We start from the raw sequence: 20274 nt of genomic DNA on the forward strand, positions 1-20274 counted from the left end.
GTAAGTAATTAAGCAAAGGTTAATTATTACCTAATTATGTGATTAATTGAGTGGATGATTATGTGATATGTGTGTGTATGTGTGTGAGAGGAAGAGAGAGAGAGAGAGAGACTTATGAATAACACAAGATGGGGGATGAGTAAACTAGAGTGTATATTATAAAACATCATCAAATACAAAAATACCCACAATGAGGTATATATACATCTCATGTGCAAAGGTGCACATGTGTGAGTAGAATATAGGTACAACCGTGTAAGTCCTATATTAAATGACCTTAAGAGTGGAGGATCTAGAATATCCTACTTACGTACAAGGTCCTATTTAAGTCGTTATAGTCAACACTTCATACTAGATTCTATCTAGGTAACTACGAAGTTACATGGTTGAGTAACTAACTAAACTAAGTTGCCCTTGATCTCTCAATACCTCCCTTTATTACACTCTCGATTAACCCTCACACTTTATCCTCGTGTGTAGAATTCTACGATATAACTTACCATGGGATAAATAATGGTCATGCCCGTAATATTAGGGCTTTCTAGAATCAAAGTATAGATAAAGTTGGGGGTTGCATGTAGTCAAGGGTTTGTTAGAGGCAAGGGTTGTTTGTAGTGTTGGGTTGGTTGTTTGGAGTCATGGGTTGGTTAGAGTTGAAGGCAAGTAAACTTGTACGCTAGAAAATTTAGGAGGTGTGAGTGGGTCAATGGTGTGGTTGTTGGGTGGTGGCATTTTAGCAGTTTCAAATGGTTTGTGAGTAGAAGTTGTTGCAACAATGAGCAAGTGACACAAGATGAAGCAACAGTAACAAGTGCAATGACAAGTGATGCAGAGAAGGGGCAATGGTGGGGAGAGCAAGAGCAATGGTAGTAGAGAAATGCAACAAATAGGTTTCCCTTTCATTGCTTTTAAGTTTTATACTTGTGTTTATCTATGGGGGAGGTGCGTGCACGAGAGAGCGTTTAGGTGGGGTTCATATACTTGGGTGCCATCTTGATTTGGTTTTTTCGTCTCTTTTTCATGTGTATCATTTACATGGTTTATGGTGGTTCTTGGCTTGGTTTTGTCTATGTAGTTTGTGGGGCCTTCTTTCATGGGGCCATGACCTTTTGATAGGTGGTTGCTTAGTGATGGTCTCAGGACGCTTGTCTTAAGTGGTGTTGATCCACCTTTGTCTGGCCTCGGGACCGAGAATAGCTTTGCTCTTGAGACCCATATTTGCATCACATGATTAGGGTCCATGTTGGGCTGGGTGGGCCACACACTCTTCATTGTCTTCTCATGTTAGGGTATACTATCACCATGTGTTTGTTCGAGTGATGACTTAAAAAGCTTGCAATGTGGCTGGTTACTTTCAACATAACAATTGTGGCTTTAATGGAAACGTCCTTGGCTTCAATGGACATCATGATGTGTCCATCAGGGTATGGGATTGGGTTGGGGCCATTGCGTCTTGTACGAAAGTATGCTAACAAATGTAGGAATATAAGTATGCTAACAAATATAAGGTTCTAAATCATCTCCAGTTTTTTCCTTTCCTTCTAGATTTGTTTTGTTGTTTGGACTCTGGAGAATCCCGGGGATATTTTTGTAAATAAACAAAACAAGAAATATATTATTTTCTCATATAAAAAAAAAAAAAAGTGTGCATATGATTTATTTGTGGATGTGATTTGCTCTTCTCTTTCCTGCAGAGTTAAATGCTCTGTTTCGATCGATCGAGCCAGCTATGGCGAGTGCTCTGCTTCCTCGGATTTCTACAGCCTTAAGAGATACAGGTTTGCGAAAAAAATTATCAATAATCTCTCAACCCGTCCTTCACCTCGAAATCTTCTTCTTGTTTCTTCTTCTTCTTCGAAGTTCTTCGTGAAAAACAGAGGCTTATTAGGGTTTTTTTTCCATTGATTCTCAGAATACTGCTCTGTTTCTTCCTCTTCTTATTCCTCTTCTTTGGAGTTTCCCGGGGGAAGCAGCGGTGTATCAGAGAAGAGGAGTCTCTTCAAGTTTGATTCTCGAAGGGCTCTGGTTGCTGGAGCATCTTTGGGTAATGGCACAGGTGGTGGTGTATTGGATAGACCTACTATTGAAAAAACTACGCCGGGGCGTGAATCTGAGTTCGATCTCAGGTAAGTTCGAAAAGAAAAAGATTCTTTGCTTTTATCTGTTCACCTTATATTGCACATAAATCCCAGTCCAATACCAGGTTAAGTATTTATATTGGTGTTTTGCTTTATCACTTGCCTTTTGTTTTTGCTGCTGAGCTTTTTTTTCCCATCTTTTTGTTCCATGCTTTTCTTATTTCTCTTCTAGAGCTTTGAGTAATTTTCCTTTTTTGTTACAGATGTTTGTGCTTTCACCTTTTGTGGGGTTTTGGCCTTAGTTTTATGTTAATGACATCCTTTTGGAATAGGAATCTAATGGTTGTGTGTAGAGGGATTAGGTTGAATAGAGTATAGAGTTATTTGCATCATTTGAAGAGATTGCTTTGATTAAAAATTGGACTGTGGAGTTTATTTGCTTGCTCATTGATTCAATCACATCATTTTGGGATAGAATTCTAGTCATTTTAGTTTTATGTTGATAACATTCTTTTGGAATATAAATCTAATGGTTGTGTGTAGAGGGATCAGGTAAAATAGAGTATAGAGTAATTCACATCATTGGACTAGATTGCTTGGACTAGAAATTGGAGTGTGGAGTTTATTCCTTTCTCATATATTCAATCACATCATTTTGGGATAGAGTTCTAGTCATTGGAATGTTAGAGTGATTATGTCATTTAGGATCCAGAGTGATTTATGTCATTTGATGAGATTTCTTGTAATAGGAATCTAATGCTTGAAATGTTGAATAATTAGGTTCATGTTCTTTGGAATAGAAATGTCAAGATTGAAATATCTCCGAACATGAACCAACATGCTAAGTTTCTACCAGTCACCACAATATTTCAAACGTTAAAAGTAGGAGCAGTAATCTATCAAAAATTTTATCCAAGAATCTATCTACCGGTATAAATCAATAACGCATTTTTCTTGTTTTCTTTTGTTTTGTGGCAGAAAATCTCGCAAAACCTCACCTCCTTACAAGGTCCTTCTGCACAATGACAATTTTAACAAACGGGAATATGTGGTTCAAGTTCTGATGAAAGTAATACCGGGTATGACTGTGGACACTGCGGTGAACATAATGCAAGAGGCTCATTATAATGGGATGGCAGTGGTGATAGTATGCGGTCAAGCTGATGCCGAGGAGCATTGCATGCAACTAAGGGGAAATGGGTTGCTGAGCTCTATAGAACCAGCAAGTGGTGGCTGTTGAAGTATCATCTCTTTCTTCATAGGAACTTGTTTGTTCCACATATTACCTTATAAAAAGTTACTGCTACAGATGAATTTTATTGATCCAATTAGTTGACATAGCTTCAGAAAATGGTACCAGGGAAATCCTGCTTTTGATGGTTGTTATTTGATACAGTATCTATCAGATATGATGTGTTTTGTACAGATTCCAAGATAACCAGAAGCATAAGAGAGTATTTTGTACCCAACTGGATAACCATTTTGCTAGACATGCTTAATCTGTATTATAATAAGATATTTAAGATAATGGTAAGATGTATGCAAGATAATGGACTCTGGTCTATTACATATGCAACTTGTAGATGATTTATTCATAATATTGTATTTTAATCTGAAGTCTTCTATTTGGTTACCTGGCCAATACTTGCTTTGGACATTCCTTATGTTTGTACCTTGGAATGGTTTGGACATAGTTTTGTTCCTTGGAAATGTTGGAATTAATCCACACCTTTATTGTCACTCCTAATTCTGATTTATTTGGTGATAATGTTTTGGTAGTAATAGATTTGTGTGTTATTTACCATGCATACATACATACATATGTTTGCATCCCATGCATCCATATACATGTTGTTAGCTTTGCCCAAAAGTTTATTTGAAGAATGATAAACTCGGGCTATATTAACATTGAGAGAAAGATAAACTGGGGCATTTTATACCAAAAGTTGGTCGCATCTATGTACCCAAGTCACAAATGTAAAAATAAAATTTGATTATTTGTTTGATAGTCATATCTTAAAGGTTTGTCACATCTATGTCACCCAAGTCCCAAATGTGCAATAAAATTTGATTACTTGGATGATAAAGTCATATTTTAAAATACACTTATGTATGTGAAAACAACAATGGCAAACGTAAGCTGATAGTTGGTAATCACCATGCATCAAGATGTTCATTACACATAACCATTTGAGCCATTCTAACAATGATATGTACACCTCTCTTCATTTGCAAACGTTTTAGGGTGATCATCTTTTCAATGTTTGCAATTTTGATAGCATCTACATATGCTACTCAAGTTGAAGTTGTTTTGGGTCCGGAATTATTAAAGTCTCAACAATTGTTGCAAAGTCTCTCTTCAAGGCTGCAATCACGCCTGCCTACAAGTCTCTTACACTGACTCTAGGCGGCCCAAATTAAATCGGCAGTGGATTTTGGACAAATAAACATAAGGACCACACTCGATCACAAAGTTGTCTGGGTGAGGAGTCATGGTGAAGAATTCTATATAAAAAATGATTATATTAAGAAAAAATAACATTAATTGAATCCACATGAGTAAATCTTAGGATTCCCTTGGAAACAATTGAATTGATGAACCATTCTTTAAAGGAGCGAAAAATTAGTGTGCACATATAGTGGGCTCAACATAAAAATCCAATTCTATAACTTGAGCACAAGTTACAACATATACTCTTGTAATAAGAAAATTTACTAAAAATAAGCCCATGAATTCATAAGCAACAAAACAATAGATTACACACTCAAGGACGACAAAAAATGCGTGTATAAAAAGGAATGATTACAAATCTCACCTTTTGCATGTAAAAACGTACCCTACCATAACGGTATCCTTTTACTCAAGAATACGTACTTCAACTAGCAATGAAAATCTATTAGGAGGGAGCGACGAGCGCATGCATAATGACCCTTGAAAAATCAAAGTAAGGAAGTGTTTCTTATTCCCGTGACCCACCATAATATGTAAGTATATAAAACATATGATACCGAGATGATTTCATCCTCTTCGAAACCCAAATTTTCTCAATTGTCTCTTAATTTAAAGTTATCTCTATTACATTACTAACACTGGAATGGGGGCTTGAACCCATGACCTCCTGGTCTCCATTGGGCAACTTTACCACACACACACACACACTCTCTCTCTCTCTCTCTCTCTCTGACTGACTGACTGACTGACTTGACTCTGTGTCTGTTCTGTTCTGTTCTGTTCTGTTCTGACTCTGGGAGACCCCTCCCCTGCTTCGTCTTCTTCTCCTTTTACCCCCACCCGCTTTCTCTTAGCTTCAAATTTTCCTCCCCATGAAAACAGAGACTCCACGCGCCTTCTCTTTCTTGCAAGGTATGGCTCTCCCCTCTAAGACAACCATTTCTCATGGATTTTACTTCCCCCCCCTCCCCCTCCCCCTCCCAAAAAAACAAGAAAAAAAGAAATTTATAATAAATAAAATAAAAACAAACACAGCAACAATTTCATGGGTTTTTTTTTTTTGGTTGCCATTTTAGGAGAAAGAATTTTTTTATTTTTTTATTTGTTGTAAAATGACAGAGAATTTCATGCTCTGTCTCTTGCATCTCCAAATTTGCTCTTTTGCTTTGTTTGTTTTAATGGAATGACAATGTTGCAACTTGAATATGAAATGGCTACTTTTCTCCTTTTTTTTATGTATAGCGTGTGCCAAAACCCTTGCTATTTCATTAAGGCCATTGTTCTTCTGGTGATGTTCGGAATGTATCAGACATGGAAATGGAACATAGCTTTTCTTTGGTTGCATCTCTTCTGAAATATTTTGATGGCATCATTTTCTATAAGCTTGCTCAAACATTGAAAAACTTAAGCTATGTGAAACTTTGCCCTTCCCATTTCATTGTATGTTTCTTTGTGGCGTTGTTGAAGTTCTTTCTCCTGTAATGTCCAATGATTCTATGCTTTACAAATGCATATATTGCGAAATTGGGGAGACTAGACTCTAATCGGTTTTTGTGATGTACAAGGTCTTTTTTGCAGCATGTGCCTTAAATGTAGATTCTAAAACTAGTGAATCATGAATAGGAGCTATTAGTTTTTTTTTTCTGTAACGTCATTATTTAATCCTGATCTAAGGAATAATTTTCAAGTAAATCCGTTTGAACAAGCATGTGTTTATTTTTAACTTTTGAATTAGACTGAATGTACAGGGTTTATTTTCAGCTTATATATCCCAATAACCGTTGTATAGTGTTGCATAGAGTGTTAGAGAATTCACATCTCCAGGATAAATTATTTCACTGATTTATTTTTTTACGTGTGTGCCAAAAGAATTGGGCGGTTATTGGATCAAAGCAGTTCATGTTACTGTGTGTCTGAGTGGAGGAATTTCCACTTAACCACTCGAACAACTTGTGTGAACACAGATGTCCATAACCTGATGTGCCATAACTTGGCTTGAACCAAGAATCATCTTGTGAAGTAATCATAGCATGTTTTTATTATTTACATTTTTTGGGGGCAAAAACAAATACAAATATTCTGTCGTGTTTTAAATTGCTACTTGAATGAACTTTCATCTTGTAACTAAAAGTAGCATTTTGCACTTCAGATTTGATAGTTTGTGTTGAATTTTGCAGATTTCTCAAATGGGAAAGTGAACTCCGATGTGTTTAGCGTACAATGGAGCCTCCAGAATTACAAGTTTCCAATATGAGCAAAGTAGACAACACACCAGTTGGCCTATTTGAGGTTGTGGTTCAAGGCAATGAATCTGAGAATCAGAAAGAGGCTGAGGATTGCAACAGCGAATGGTTATCAACTTCTCAAAGTGTTAGTCAAATGCTTGAGGATGAAGATAGTTTTGATGATGAAAATTATCTGGATGAGGAGGTGCATACACCCGAGAAAGAAATTATTCAGGGTGATATTCAAGATCTAAAAAGGATGGATTATTTTCAGACAGATAACGCATCGATGCATTTAAACTCTGAAGACAAGATACTTACCCATAACTTTGGAAAGTTCTCAGGTGATCAAGAGAAACATGAACTTTGTGGAGAAGCCATTATTAAGAATGTTACAGAAGGGATTCTAGATACTGAAGTTGTGCAGGAGAACATGCCAGAGTCAACCTTGGTTCAAATGTTGTGGAGGCAAATTGAAAGCCTTGCTCTAAGGGAGAGAGAGGTTGAACAGGCCTTGAGTAAGGAAAGGATAGCGAGTTTGGTTTCAAAAGTAGAAGAAGAAGTTGAATTTGAAGGCATTGTTGAAGACATGTGCTTAAGATTTAGAGCCGAAGGGGAATTCATGGACATGGAAAGGCGTGAGAGGGATTGGGAGAGGGAAAGAAGAGAAGTACGCCTTGAGGAAGAAGTTGAACTTCTACGAAGCAAGGTCGAGTCTTTACAAGAAGAAATCCGTGTAGCAAATGCAAATAAAGACAGTGAATTATGTATGAAAGATCCTAAGGTGTGTGATTCTCTTCCTTATATGCAGTCACTCTCACAGTTGGAAACTAGCAGTGGTTTCCAGAAAAATGACACAATGTATCAAGGAATGCCTAATGTTGGTGGAGAAAATGTTCTTGAAGCTCTTAGAGAAATGCTTTCCTTAGCTGAGGAGAAAGCAGAACAAGATCGAAGGATATTAGAGGATATTTTACGTGATGAACGACAATTATGGATTAGCTACAGACAACAGTTAGACAGTCAAAAACATTCTCTTGAAATGGAGCTGAAAAGCATGAACACCATACTCAAAGAAAAAGAATCAGTATTAACCTCGGAGAGAGAAAGGAGGAGACAATATGGCATTGAAGTGGACAAAGTTCTTGCATTCTGGAGGGAAGAAAATGCAATTTATAATGCAGTCTGTCAAAGGTTAACAAAAATTGAAGACTTTTTGCCTGAATTTTTACAGAAACTGATGCCTTTGATGAGATTGTTGGAATCGAAAGACGACTTATCTGAAATGCTTGAGAAGTTGAGCAACATTGTAAATGAAAAACTTGATTTATCCAGCCCATCAAAAGGTTGGCAACAATTGGAATGGGAACTGGTAGAAAGTTGGAAAGCTCAGCGAGATCAGTTGGAGGGTGAGAGAGATATCCTTAAAGAGCTTCTTGAAGAAGCCACAAGCGCCACAAAGGAGAATGAGAAAAAGATGGAAATCCTACAACAAGACAAGGAAAATAGCTTTATGCAGAAGCAAAGGACTTTCGATGCCCATATTCTCAATGGTGATCTACCAGGAAACCAATCAAACCAAGCTAGTGTAAGTGATAGGGAGATGTTGGAAATCCATGCGTCTGCTTACAAAAATGCCTGGCTAGAAGAGAGACAAAAAGTGCTGGAGCTAATTGCTGAGAGAGAACAGTCTATTGAAGAGCACAGGCAGGAATGGGCAGCACTCCTGGACGAGAAAGATGAGGAGCTAATATTCTTGAGATCAGTTCATCAGAAACTAGAAACCTCTCTTTCCAAAATCAAGAAACGACTTCTGAACCTTAAGAAAAAGCTAATTAGACACAATAGTGAGATTTTAGAAGAGCATGTATTGAAAGAGCAAAATGACAATTCAAATTCTAACTATAATGGAGGTTCCTGTAATGCTGGAAATGATCTAGGACTGAATACCTGTACTGATCTGGTAACTTTGAACGAGATAAGAGGGGAGGATGTTTATGGTCATGCTTGTTATGTTGATGTTGAACAGTTAGCAAAGGATATATCAAAAGAAATAGGAAGGTTTTCCAGGGAATTATGCAGGGAACAAGATAGTTTAGAAAGGGAAAGAACAGATATTCGGATTGGGACAGAGCAGTTGAAAGAAGAAAGGAGGGAATTGGAAAAGAAGGTGGCCGACACATTGATTATCATGGAAGAATTGAAAGAGAAGATCAGGGAAAAGGAAGGTCAGTTGGAGTGGGAACGAAAGCAGATGGATTCAATATTAGCTTCAAGAATAGATGAAGAAGAGAACCTGAAGCAGCAGCTCAAGTCGAGAGAACTGGAGATTAAGATGATTGTGCAGAAATTCAAGGATGAAATTAGTGATATTCAAAACAAGGTGGAGAAAGAGAGGAAAGAGAAGGAAGAGACCATAGAGATCCATTCTGCATCAAGAAGGAAACTAATGGAAGAAACAAAAGAGAGAGAAATTAAGTGGGAAAGTGAAACGGAATCTTTGTTACAGCAGATGCAAGGGCTAAGGGTAGAGGTTGACAAAAAAAATAAACAGATTTTGAAGTTTGAAAATGAATTGAAAGAATTCCAACAATTGACTGCACATGATAAAGAAATGAAACAAGAAGAGCTTCCATATGGAGACAGCCTCCATACTGAATGCACTCAAGAAGATAAACAAGCTGCAGAATGTTGCATGGATGACCTTAACTCAAAGAGCATGGCAAATGCAGTTCTCAAGAATTTTGTTAGATCTGATGCTGAGTGGCAGGACGTCATTGGAAAGATTGCTGGATTTGACGAACAAATTGCAGAAGCAATGCTTGCCATCCAGAGTCTCAGAGACGAGCTGGATGTGAAAGAGAAGGAACTTCAGAGGGCGAGGTTAGAGCGAGATGCAGATAAGGAGACAATATGGATACAAGAGCAAAGCCAGTCATTAGAAATGTACAGAGACAGGGCCATTGATGTGCCACATGAATTAGATTATGGGCACCAAGAACATATATATTTGGGGGACAATGAAGATTTAATTAAACTGCTTGAAGCAGAAAGAGCTGACACTGCTGATGCAGTTTCCATACTTCAGGGAGCTGTACGTGAACTGCAATGGGCATTATATGATTACAAAAGCAAAGATGGCGAAGCTTCTACCGTAGACATGGATAAAGAACCCCACAATTTCCCAACCAATGGGGACATTGTAAAAGTCCATGCATCACACTTGGAAGATCTGGATAAATTTATTATTGAATTAAAGTTGAAGGCTGAGGAAGCTGAAAAGAGGGCAAGAAATGCAGAAATAGCCCTGGCTGTCAATGCAGTGAAAGAAGCTACTAAATGCACAGAGCCTACTTCAGCTTTGGTTAAGTTTGGGAAAGATTGGATTGACAATGAAGTATTGGGGAGAGATGTTGTGAGAGGGGATGTTGGATCACAACGGTTTTCAAGTTCTCTTAGGAAGGTATCAGAAATTGAAAGGAAAGACACTGATATAACTAGTACAACTCTTAGAACTTTGCAGCAGGAGCAAAGGTGGTCTGGAGGATCACCAGAACATTTCCAACTTTGGGATATGAATGCAGGAGGCAGGTAGTGGAACTTGATTTTTTATCAGATTTAGTATTTAACATTCATTTCGTATTAATTTTTTATGTAAGACCAAAATGACCTATTACACCAAAGCATTTTATACAAATGTTTTACAATTGATGTGTCTCTTCATACCAAGATCATAAAACCTTGTAGGCTTTTGAATGTTAAGTGCTTGTATCTGTCTCCTCATAGGACTTTCTAACTTTCATGTGGTTTAAGTTTCGGTGTAGGAACAGATGTTACATCAAACGGGAGTTCAAGTGCCTGGATGATGGTAAGGGGCTGCACAGAGGACACTTTTGCCATACAGGATGCTTTGCAACAAGGTCCTTTGACTCTTGCTGTTTCTAATCCTCCCAGAAGTCAAAGACGATGGCTTGTCGATGGACTGTGGTTAGAGAATGTCCGGAAGGTATTTTTCTGAGCACTAATTAATTCTGAACCTAATATCTCTTTGCCATGGCTTCAACATGATCGAAAACTGAGGTGATGATTTTGATTGGCTAAAAACAAAAGTTCAATGAAGATCATGAGTCTTCTCCATTCTGTGTGTTTCTTACTGCGATTATTCAAATTATAAATAATCACTATAGCAAACATGTAATCTTGTTTACATTTTATTTTGTAAAAAAGCAACAATGAAGCATCCAAACTATCTTTGCTACTGTTATTATTTAAATGTCAAAGATCATTGGAAAGTTTTGATTTTGCAATCTTATTGGTGATTCTTTAGCAGGGTGTAAAATTCTCTTTTGACTGATTAGATTTATATATTCTCTTCAATGCATTGACGCTTATAGTTCTCCTTGAATTTGTGCCAAGGAACAAACATTGATGCGGCAGCAATTAGAGCTTGAAAGACAACGAGTTTCTGAACTCAAGCAGGTACATATATATATTCACTTATGAATTGACATAAATGTTGATATCTTTGTTTGCTTATCGTTTTTATCCATCAGAAGATGAGACCAGGGATAAAGACAGTTGTGGGTTGGGGTGTGGCTGTCAGGATGGGGATGTGCTTTGGTCAGGAAATCGGAATGGGGGTTTGAAACGGGATCTAAAAAATACCAGAAAACATAAAACAATGTCAGAAATCAGAGAAATGGCCACAAAACGTAAAGTAAAAAACCAGAAAAAAAGAGATACCCTGTTCCTCACACAAGGAAATCCCCATTATTGTTAATTTTACCCAGAGAGCGAATTGCTTAATCAGCTAACTTGGGAAGTGGAATTGAAAGATTGTGTACTCCAGTTTAAAATTTGCATCAGGACATCTTATTGATATGACTCATTGTGGTGTTTGTTCTTCTTTCAGAATCAGGCTACAAGGCATTCCTGCGTGACTCCTTGTACACTTGATACCATCCCTGTTTTTGGCAAAGAAAAGGCAGTTTTTTAGACCATGAGGTTTGCTAGTTGAACAATCTCAGGATGAATGAAGGATGTATATCAATATGTAGATTGTAAAGCCGAGGTTAACTGTTCGTTATAGTTTGTTGGAATCTAATTTAGTATAACATGGCCATATATTATGGATTAACCTTGTATAGGATGTTAGAGGCGAAATCATTGCAGACCATTCCCACTTGCATGAAATAGTGAATCTAGTTGCATCCAGGTTTCTCGTGAAGGTGAGCTCATGGATGTCCAAGGAAGAAATGATAATTCAATTAGCATGCTGAAATGTCATATTAAATCACCAAGAAGGTTTAATATGACATGAATTATGCTTGCACTCAGGCATGGCAATCAAAATTAAATCATGAATTGTAATCGTAATCATATTTCGAGTGTGACGACAGAGTGCTATGGTTTGCTAGTATAAGCTAAATCACTACCAACAGAGTGGAAAAATCATGACTGAAAGGACGTTTAATATGTAATACAAGAAGTTTTATTATTTGTATTTTAACGTGCCTGATATAAAAGAGCCTTTTATTAAAATTTTCTGGTGCTTAGTTACAAATATATGATCGGAGTATGTTGGTATTCATTTTTCATTCTAGTAGAAAAATTAGCTCACGTCATCATGTTCTCATAGGTTGAAGTTGAAAATCAGTGGATGGAAGCAACAATAATGCGAGCATTGGAGCAAAAGAAAGACAGTGACACCAGAGTCCTGGAACTGGAAAGGAAGGTAATCGTTTTGATTTTAATAATTCAGGAGCCTGTCAGTATAAACCTGATTATAACGTCGGTTTGCATGTTTCAATGTCCACTATCAGGTTGTCTTTTTAGAAAATATGATCACCCAAAAAGGTAGCCATGAAGTGCAAACTTTTCCCAATAATTTCACGTGAAAAGGACTTTCGGATGGTGAGCCATCTAATTTTCCATCAATTAATGAATTAACTAACTTGAACAAAATTTCTGTCTAACAATCAGTGACTGTTCCTGTCCTGGTACATAACCTGATTGTACATAATTGAATATGTAAACTTACAGATGCTTGGGGTGATCTATTTTTAAAACTTACAAGATGATCGAATGCCCAAAAATGAAGTGATGTAAGGTATGGAATGGTCTATAATGTCCTCTTGTGGCATTCTGATAAAATCATGGTAGATAGTGCACTTCTGAGAGGGTTGTAACTTGTGTATGCATATCTTCAGCCACCTTTCAAGATTCATTAAAAAGTAGAGATGCATTTGATTCCTTTCACCAAAAGTAAATAATAATCAATCTCATTTTGTACACATTCTGCACATGTTTTGCTATTTTCATAGCAGAAATAACTGAAATGGAATGGATTAAGTGAAAGAAATAGCTAGCAGAACTCTAAGAGAACCTCAAGTCCCACATTTTATCAAAATTTTTGTGGTATCTAATGAAGAGTGATAGAGAAAAGAAAAGAAAAGAAAAGATTACTACAATTCACTATTATGACGAGAATACGAACTTCATTACATCATAAACACAACCACACACCAAAACACTAATATCACCCTCATTCACAATAGTCACTCTTTCTTTTCCTTTCTCCTACTAAATCTCTTCTTGTCTCACTTCTTCTAAATTTATTTCATCTTCCTCTTCTTTTCTTTCTTCCTTCCCTTCCCTTTTATGGCTAAGAAACCACTCCTATTAATAGGCTTCTGGTTGCCTTCTTCATAGGCTATTCTTGCTTCTTCTTCTTCTTCTTTTTAGATATATTTGAGTCTATGTGAGGCGTTTTTTTATATGACTATTTCTTCTTTGTAATCCCAAATTCGGCATACAAAATATTTTTGAAAGCTCTCGTTGTCAGCATTTTTATGAATCTTTTCTTTCGAAATTTGGATATCGGATGAAGAAGTTGTGAGCTTTTTTTTTATCTATCTAAAGCTTCATATTCACAGTGTGTTTTTTTTTAACTTTTTGACACTTCTGACAAACGTCTCTAACTTTATCCATTCAAGTTCTTTCCTTTGATTGTTATGATACTTGAATCCTTCATATTAGGCTCTATTCTTGAGAGTCTTAGTGTCCAACATATTTGTAACAATATTTTCTTTCGAACAAAACCTGATGTCACATCAACTTCTGGATAGAACACAAGAAAATACGAAACGTAAAAATATGTGCTTACACCTTGTGGAAGATATAAATGTAATGACTATTGTAACCTGGTTGAGTATGGTATGTACACAACCTGGAGTAGTTGGTGTCAGAGGAAAGGATTGTGAACATTCGTTAGTCTCTACAACTTTCTGCAAAAGGCATATTTTTGTATAAAGAAGGTTAGCTAATGAAAGAGTCTCTTGAAGCAAAAAGAAGACATAGCTTAGGCATGCATCATACATATTCATGGTGAGAAATTTAAAGACTTTGGTATCTCTTTGTTCTTAAAGACTCCATATGAGGATTCTGGACATTGGTTAATCTCTACAACTTTCTGCAAAAGGCATATTTTTTAATAAGGTTAAGGTTTCATCAAAGCTGATGAAAGAGTCTCTTGAAGTGAAAAAGAAGACATAGCTTAGGCATGCATTATAGATATTCATGGTGATCAATTCAAAGGCTCTTGAGATCTTTTTGTTCTTAAGAATCCATTATATGAAGATAGTTGCATTGAGAATTGGCCTCACTTCTCTAATAATGATTGGATCTTTGACTTTGTTAAATGTTCTCAAGAAAATTGATTGTTGACTTTTTGCATAACAGTTTTTCCATGTGAGGAATAGATTCAGATAGCTTCATCATTAGGATACACTTACTCTTAGTTTTTGAGTAATATTTTCAGCGCCAATTCTCAGACCTTTTCATTTTGTATTGATGAGAATGAGAACATGACTTCAAGATTGTAACCTTTTTTCTACCGTTATCTCGAGTCAATCTTTACAAATTTTGATTATTGTTGAGTTTTCCTATGTTACATTACAATCAAACATTACTAATTTATGTATTACAATGAAAGGGAAAGAAAATTATGTGGAAATCATCTATTACTTGCTGTCATCTTCCATATAAAACTTAATATTATGAGTTTCAACTCAAATGCAGAGTTCAGATTCCGTGGCAGATCCTGTTTCTAGATTGAATGGAAATGCAGTTGGATCTCACAGTCAAACGAGACAGTACTAGTCTATTGTATATACTTGTGATATTCACTGAAGGCCCTTCGTAAAGCAAATGTGGAGGGATGCCTAAAAGTCTGTCGAAAGTAGTTCATCGCTTTGGGCATCAAGATTGTTGTCTAATTCCTAGAATTATACAATGTAGTTAACCAATGTACAAATATGTAAGAATCTCAAACACATTTTAATCTTTTGGATAGGTAGGCATGCAAGCAAATGCTTGATGTTTTTTGTATTGTGGGTGTTCAATGCAAGGTTGTATCTTGTTACCAGCCATGTAAGCTCCTTTTCAATAGAGCACAAACTCATCAAAATGTAATACCCAATTTGAATCATCTAAATCTACACTTAGTTGCTGCTAAGGTGGCAATTTCTGTTGTGGTATTGCCTTTCAATGCTAGTGATGATGAAAACATACCTGTGGAGATGGGTTAATCCATATCATCATTGTAGAGACATCGAGTGCTTGAGCTTCTTTTTCTATGGATTGCATTCTTATCATGGTCACACGATTACATTTATGTTATAACTCAAAACTTGTGATTGCTTGTTTCATTAAGTGTTATTTTATGCATATTTATTTTGTTTCCGGTGCCTTGTCTTCTTCCCACGTAAACTGCAAAAACAATGTTTGGAAACAAATATCCTAGATGTCATAGATACAAATATGACATGTGAAGGATCTTTAGGATTTAAAGAACATGGTTGATTATAATACCTTTGTTTGAGATTTATGGAGTTGATGTGAATTTATAATTTTTTGCTAAAGTTGTGCTTGACAAACTAATTTGGCAAGAATTATGAGGAGTCCTCCAAACATGAATGTTTCTACTAAATCAATGAGGATGTTGCTTGCAAATGTTGTTCAAGCTCATTGGTTGAGTTTATAGGGCTTTGCCCAAGTAGCTATTTCAATACTACTAAATGAAACATCTACTTATGTAAGTATTAAGGACACGCCACATGAATCAAGTCTCTAGTTCATATCTTGATGTATTTATTTTGTTATTTTTATGATTTTTGGGTTAAGCTCGAAGTGTAAATAATTTCCTCTTGAGGTAATTTCACTTTATCAATCCATTTTTCTCAATTTTAGTTCCCAAACCCTCTAAGCCTCATGTGTATTTTCTATTCAATAAGAGAACTTCAACAATTTTCTTTCCTACTTCACAGAAGAAATTTGAATGAGAGCAAGAACATAAAATGGAAGAGGAATTAAAGTTATATCTTGACGGTTCGTATTTGGCCAAGGTAGATTCATTCATTTGAAATCACTCACACTTGTGCAATGATCCGAATTAAGATTTCTAGAACCACAACTAACCCACATGTCATTTCAATGTTTTGGACTTGTGCAACATCAAGCTAAAGAACCAAATCATTAAATTGGAATCCAACTTATACACTAGTCATTCTAATCATTTTGAGCGGAAAATACTACTTCGTTCCTAATTTATTTGTAATGACATGATTACACTAAGAATGGCATGAGTTACAATTTATGAAAAAAGCTTTGACGTAAAATTCACCAAAATATAAAAGAATTCTTGGAGACCGTAGAAAATAGCTTAAAAAAATGCTTCTATGTTTCGTATACTTTTAATACATACAACATTCATTAATGGAATGGAACTAGATATCCGGAGACACATAACTTAACTCTCTAATAAACTAAAAAGCCAAATACTAACAAAATTATATTGATTTCAACCTCACAAATAAATATTGCTCAACTCCTCCCCCTTAAAATGTGTCTTGAGTTTTTGTACTAAAGATTGGGTTTTGGAAGTGTGGCTCCGATGTCCATGTATAAATAAGATGACATGAACATAACATAGTTTGATGCGTTAGCCTCTTCTTTGTGAATACGTTCATGGAATTCTTTGTTATTCAATGAATAACTAACAAATAAGAGAATGGAATACGGTAGAATCACAAGTAGATAACAAAGCATTGCAACAACAACATCCATCTATTATTAAATAAATAGCCCCAACTTCTTTTACAACAAAGGGCAATGACCCTGCGAAGCTTGATTGTTTGAGTTACAATATCGCACTCATGTATGAATGATTAGTATATATGTGAAGGTCATATGATGAAGTGTTAGTAAGAGCGAGGGGTGCATAAGAGATGACAAAAAAGTTATTTTAATGGAAGTGAAGGGGAAAGAGTGAAACCAATCAATAAATAGTAGAAGTCTCAATCTTTCACCCCTTGCCAATTAGGCTAAAAATGGTAATAGTAAGTACCTTAAAACAAAAGGTGTAATGTCGCATGTTACTAGGGATTTTCCAAGGTCACTTAATGCTTGACGAATATGTTAGAAGACATTGATATTCAAACAAGAAATAGAAGGGACATCGAGAAACTTTCTTGTATCTATCCATAGGGGCATCACCAACAGGATAGCATTTCAATACCTTTTTTTAATATTTATATGGAAACTTGATCACAAATGTAGAAGGGGAACATTGAAATTTTGCGACTGTAGCAATAAAAAATGATTGAGGAAACACTATGGCTTCCATTGATTGGGAATGCGAAAAGAAAAACATTCGGTTCGGTTCATTTTAGAAAAATGCCTCACCTACATTTCCATCATCTTTACAAAGGTTGGGAGAGTAAGAAAGTAATTGATTTCAAAACCAATTTTTGATCTACCGAGAATGAATCGTTTTTTGGTTTCGAGTTCGTACAGAAACTTTGGTTGATGGCCGGTCAATAATGGCGAAAGCATTTGATAGAAAACGCACATCAGATTCATTATTTCGAACGACCATTTGAAATGATTAGCCGTTTCAATTCATGGGATTCGGGCATTGAAGGTGATTCCATTCCATTGCATTGCATTATATATAAATTGCTTGGTCTTTACTCGTACAAATATTGTAAGTTATGAAGAGAAAAATAACGATCCGTTAGGTGCCTAAAGTGGTCGAACCTTTTATTCCATTCACTCCTATTTTAGAGATATAGTAAAGTAATGAAATGATTCTGGTCACATGTCCACGTGGCTTGGTGGTGTGACATGTCACGTGTCCACGTGGCTTGTGTGACATGTCACTGCAAAAGAAAACAAAACGAAAGCCTAAAATGTCTAAAAATGTAAATAAAGCTAAAAGAGAGAAGAAGAAGAGAATTATAAAAGAAAAATGATTTGTACTCGCAATTCCATCGATCTCTTTCCGCCTTCTTTTTTTTTTTGTTTTTTTTTCTTTCTCATTCGTTCTTTTATTTATTTTGAAAATTAAGCATAAAACGAATCAAAAAAATAAAAAATTTAATCAGCTCGACATAATAAATAATAAAACTGAAAAAAGAAAAAAAAGAAAAAAAGAAAAGAGATAATATTGGGTGCGTGACAGAGATAGCCTGATCCAGTCACTTGTTGCCACGTGTACATGATTGGCACACGTGGCCCGCGGGCCCCACGCTCCCAAAAAGTAATAATAATAGAAGTAAAAAAAAAAACAAAATTCCCGGAATTGAATTCAAAAAAGCCAAAAAACGAAAAAAAAAACAAACAAAACTAATAATTAGTGATAAAGAGATAAAAAAAAAGAAAAAGAAATTAAATGACGAGGAATGGAGGGAATGCGTGATGCCAATCATATGATGCCACGTGTCAGCTGATATCAAGCCCCTGTTCCCGTGCATGCAAAAGAAAACAAAAACTAGAGAGCTTCTTCTGGTGAGCTAGCATAGTTTGAACCATACGTACCATACGCGCACTTCGCATTCGAGAATGTTTCAATAATTTCGAGTATGGTAAACACCCTCGACGAATCGTAAATACCATACTTTTGTGATTCATTATTTATTACGTATTAGGTAAATTCTTTTTAAAGGTTACAAAAAGTTAAGGTAAAAAGTGTAAATACATTTTAAAAACATAACGAATGTTTTTATAACATACGCATTCGTTTGAATTCGTATGAAAGAGAATGTTTTATTACGTACTTGCTATGAGGCATCCATGTGAAGGAAATAAATTGGCTAATCCCCAATATACCCTTTTCCGGACATTTCAAAATCCCCAAAAATACCCTCCCTCCCAAAGCGAAGAACTCTTGGGACCATAAAACCACCAGCATAATTTATTTCCCCTGTTTTAGGGCTCCTATTTTCTTTTCTTTTTTCTCTTTTTACCTGGCTTGCTTGTTTTTTAAACCCTCGGAGACACAACCCTACCCTAAACTTCTTGCCGATTGGCCGACCAGAAATTATAAGGCATTGAACCTGAGAAAATGAAAAAGACATTGGCACTAGGCATACCCCTCATTTAATTTAGTCGGCTTCTTTTCGAATCATTTACATTTATTTTTTTACCTGAGTATGCCATCCTTCATGTTTCTAATGGCAACTTGTCGCTACATGTGGGGAGGAGGGGGTTTGTTACTGTCTTCGGCAAGAAAGGGTATATAGTGTACAATGGACCACGTGATATCATTGGCATGTTGGTAAAGGTGTTATTGTTAGGGTAGGGTCCATGTGGACAATGATCCAATGTCTACGTAGTTGTCAATTATATATTATTGGATTGAATGTATATATCACTACAAAATATTCACTAGGCTGAAAACTATGATGGCAAGTCTGACCATGGATTTAACTCATATGGTCTATGTAAATCAAGATGAAGCCGAAAACTTCTCACGAGTTGTGGTGCAATATCCTATCATAGATAATTTTTTGAGCTTAGTTACTATGCAAATCATATTTTAGATTTGGCCTGTGTCATAATCTTGATTAATACTCGCAGTTGTTTCTCATTAAGAATGTATGCACATATGTGGAAGTGGGAGGATATATTGTAGTGTAAGAGGTGGTAAAATTGAAAACACAAAATCATGGTAAAATGGAAAATAAAATCAAGTTCATGTACACTAACTTTTTTCACATTTTCGTGTCTCGTCCTTTTTACACACACACCACTCTCTCTCTCACTCTCTCCTCTCATTTGGGCTAGCAAATGCTGGTATGCTCAAATGGGTAGGTGCTTTTGGTTAGGCTTTGTTGTGCCGTGGTATGTTATGCCTATACACTAGGTTTCGCATGGTTCTCGTGAAACCATTGGACAAATATCTGCGTCTTCACAAAGGCTTGGGAGAGAATAAAAAGGTTGGTGGGATGGGCAAAAGAGATGGCTAATAGTAGGTGATGCCAATTATTCGAGTAGGGCAGAGAGAAAGAGAGACAAGAGTCAAGAGGAACATCATGGAACTGTAGATGGATGTACTCGATACTATGATATCCGAGGCATATACGTTTGTCTTGTTCGAGAGGGAATTGGTGGTGGATCATCATCGAGCAAGTGTCTCACGAAATTAAAATTCGAGGTTCGAAAGTGATTCGGGTTCTAT

The 20274-nt window shown here is 36.2% G+C and overlaps 2 protein-coding genes across 5 annotated transcripts; both read left to right on the plus strand.

Annotated features, from left to right (window-relative positions):
• Positions 1 to 1653: 1653 nt before the first annotated feature.
• LOC147850565 (Ribosomal protein L12/ ATP-dependent Clp protease adaptor protein ClpS family protein) lies at positions 1654 to 3711 on the plus strand. Its single transcript, XM_087336733.1, has 3 exons — positions 1654 to 1778; positions 1913 to 2126; positions 3057 to 3711. The coding sequence occupies exons 1-3, from the start codon at positions 1730 to 1732 to the stop codon at positions 3316 to 3318; spliced, it is 525 nt and encodes a 174-aa protein (XP_087192859.1). The 5' UTR covers positions 1654 to 1729; the 3' UTR covers positions 3319 to 3711.
• Positions 3712 to 5288: 1577 nt separating this feature from the next.
• Positions 5289 to 15285, plus strand: LOC147850566 (uncharacterized). 4 transcript variants are annotated; one of them, XM_087336145.1, is made up of 9 exons: positions 5319 to 5442; positions 6400 to 6549; positions 6708 to 10346; positions 10569 to 10761; positions 11172 to 11234; positions 12394 to 12489; positions 12578 to 12668; positions 12798 to 12864; positions 14835 to 15285. In XM_087336145.1, the coding sequence occupies exons 3-7, from the start codon at positions 6751 to 6753 to the stop codon at positions 12650 to 12652; spliced, it is 4023 nt and encodes a 1340-aa protein (XP_087192271.1). In that variant the 5' UTR covers positions 5319 to 5442; positions 6400 to 6549; positions 6708 to 6750; the 3' UTR covers positions 12653 to 12668; positions 12798 to 12864; positions 14835 to 15285. The 4 variants fall into 4 exon arrangements, with proteins under 4 accessions (XP_087192270.1, XP_087192272.1, XP_087192273.1 ...); XM_087336144.1 differs by lacking the exon at positions 6400 to 6549 and having other exon boundaries at positions 5289 to 5442; XM_087336146.1 differs by lacking the exons at positions 6400 to 6549; positions 12578 to 12668; positions 12798 to 12864; positions 14835 to 15285 and having other exon boundaries at positions 5289 to 5442; positions 10580 to 10761; positions 12394 to 12469.
• The last annotated feature ends 4989 nt before the right edge of the window (positions 15286 to 20274 follow it).

Source organism: Azolla caroliniana, unplaced genomic scaffold (assembly GCF_043228905.1).
Source record: "Azolla caroliniana isolate FFs.n. ecotype wild unplaced genomic scaffold, voAzoCaro1.0.p SCAF_21, whole genome shotgun sequence".
NCBI classification, from domain to species: Eukaryota; Viridiplantae; Streptophyta; class Polypodiopsida; order Salviniales; family Salviniaceae; genus Azolla; species Azolla caroliniana.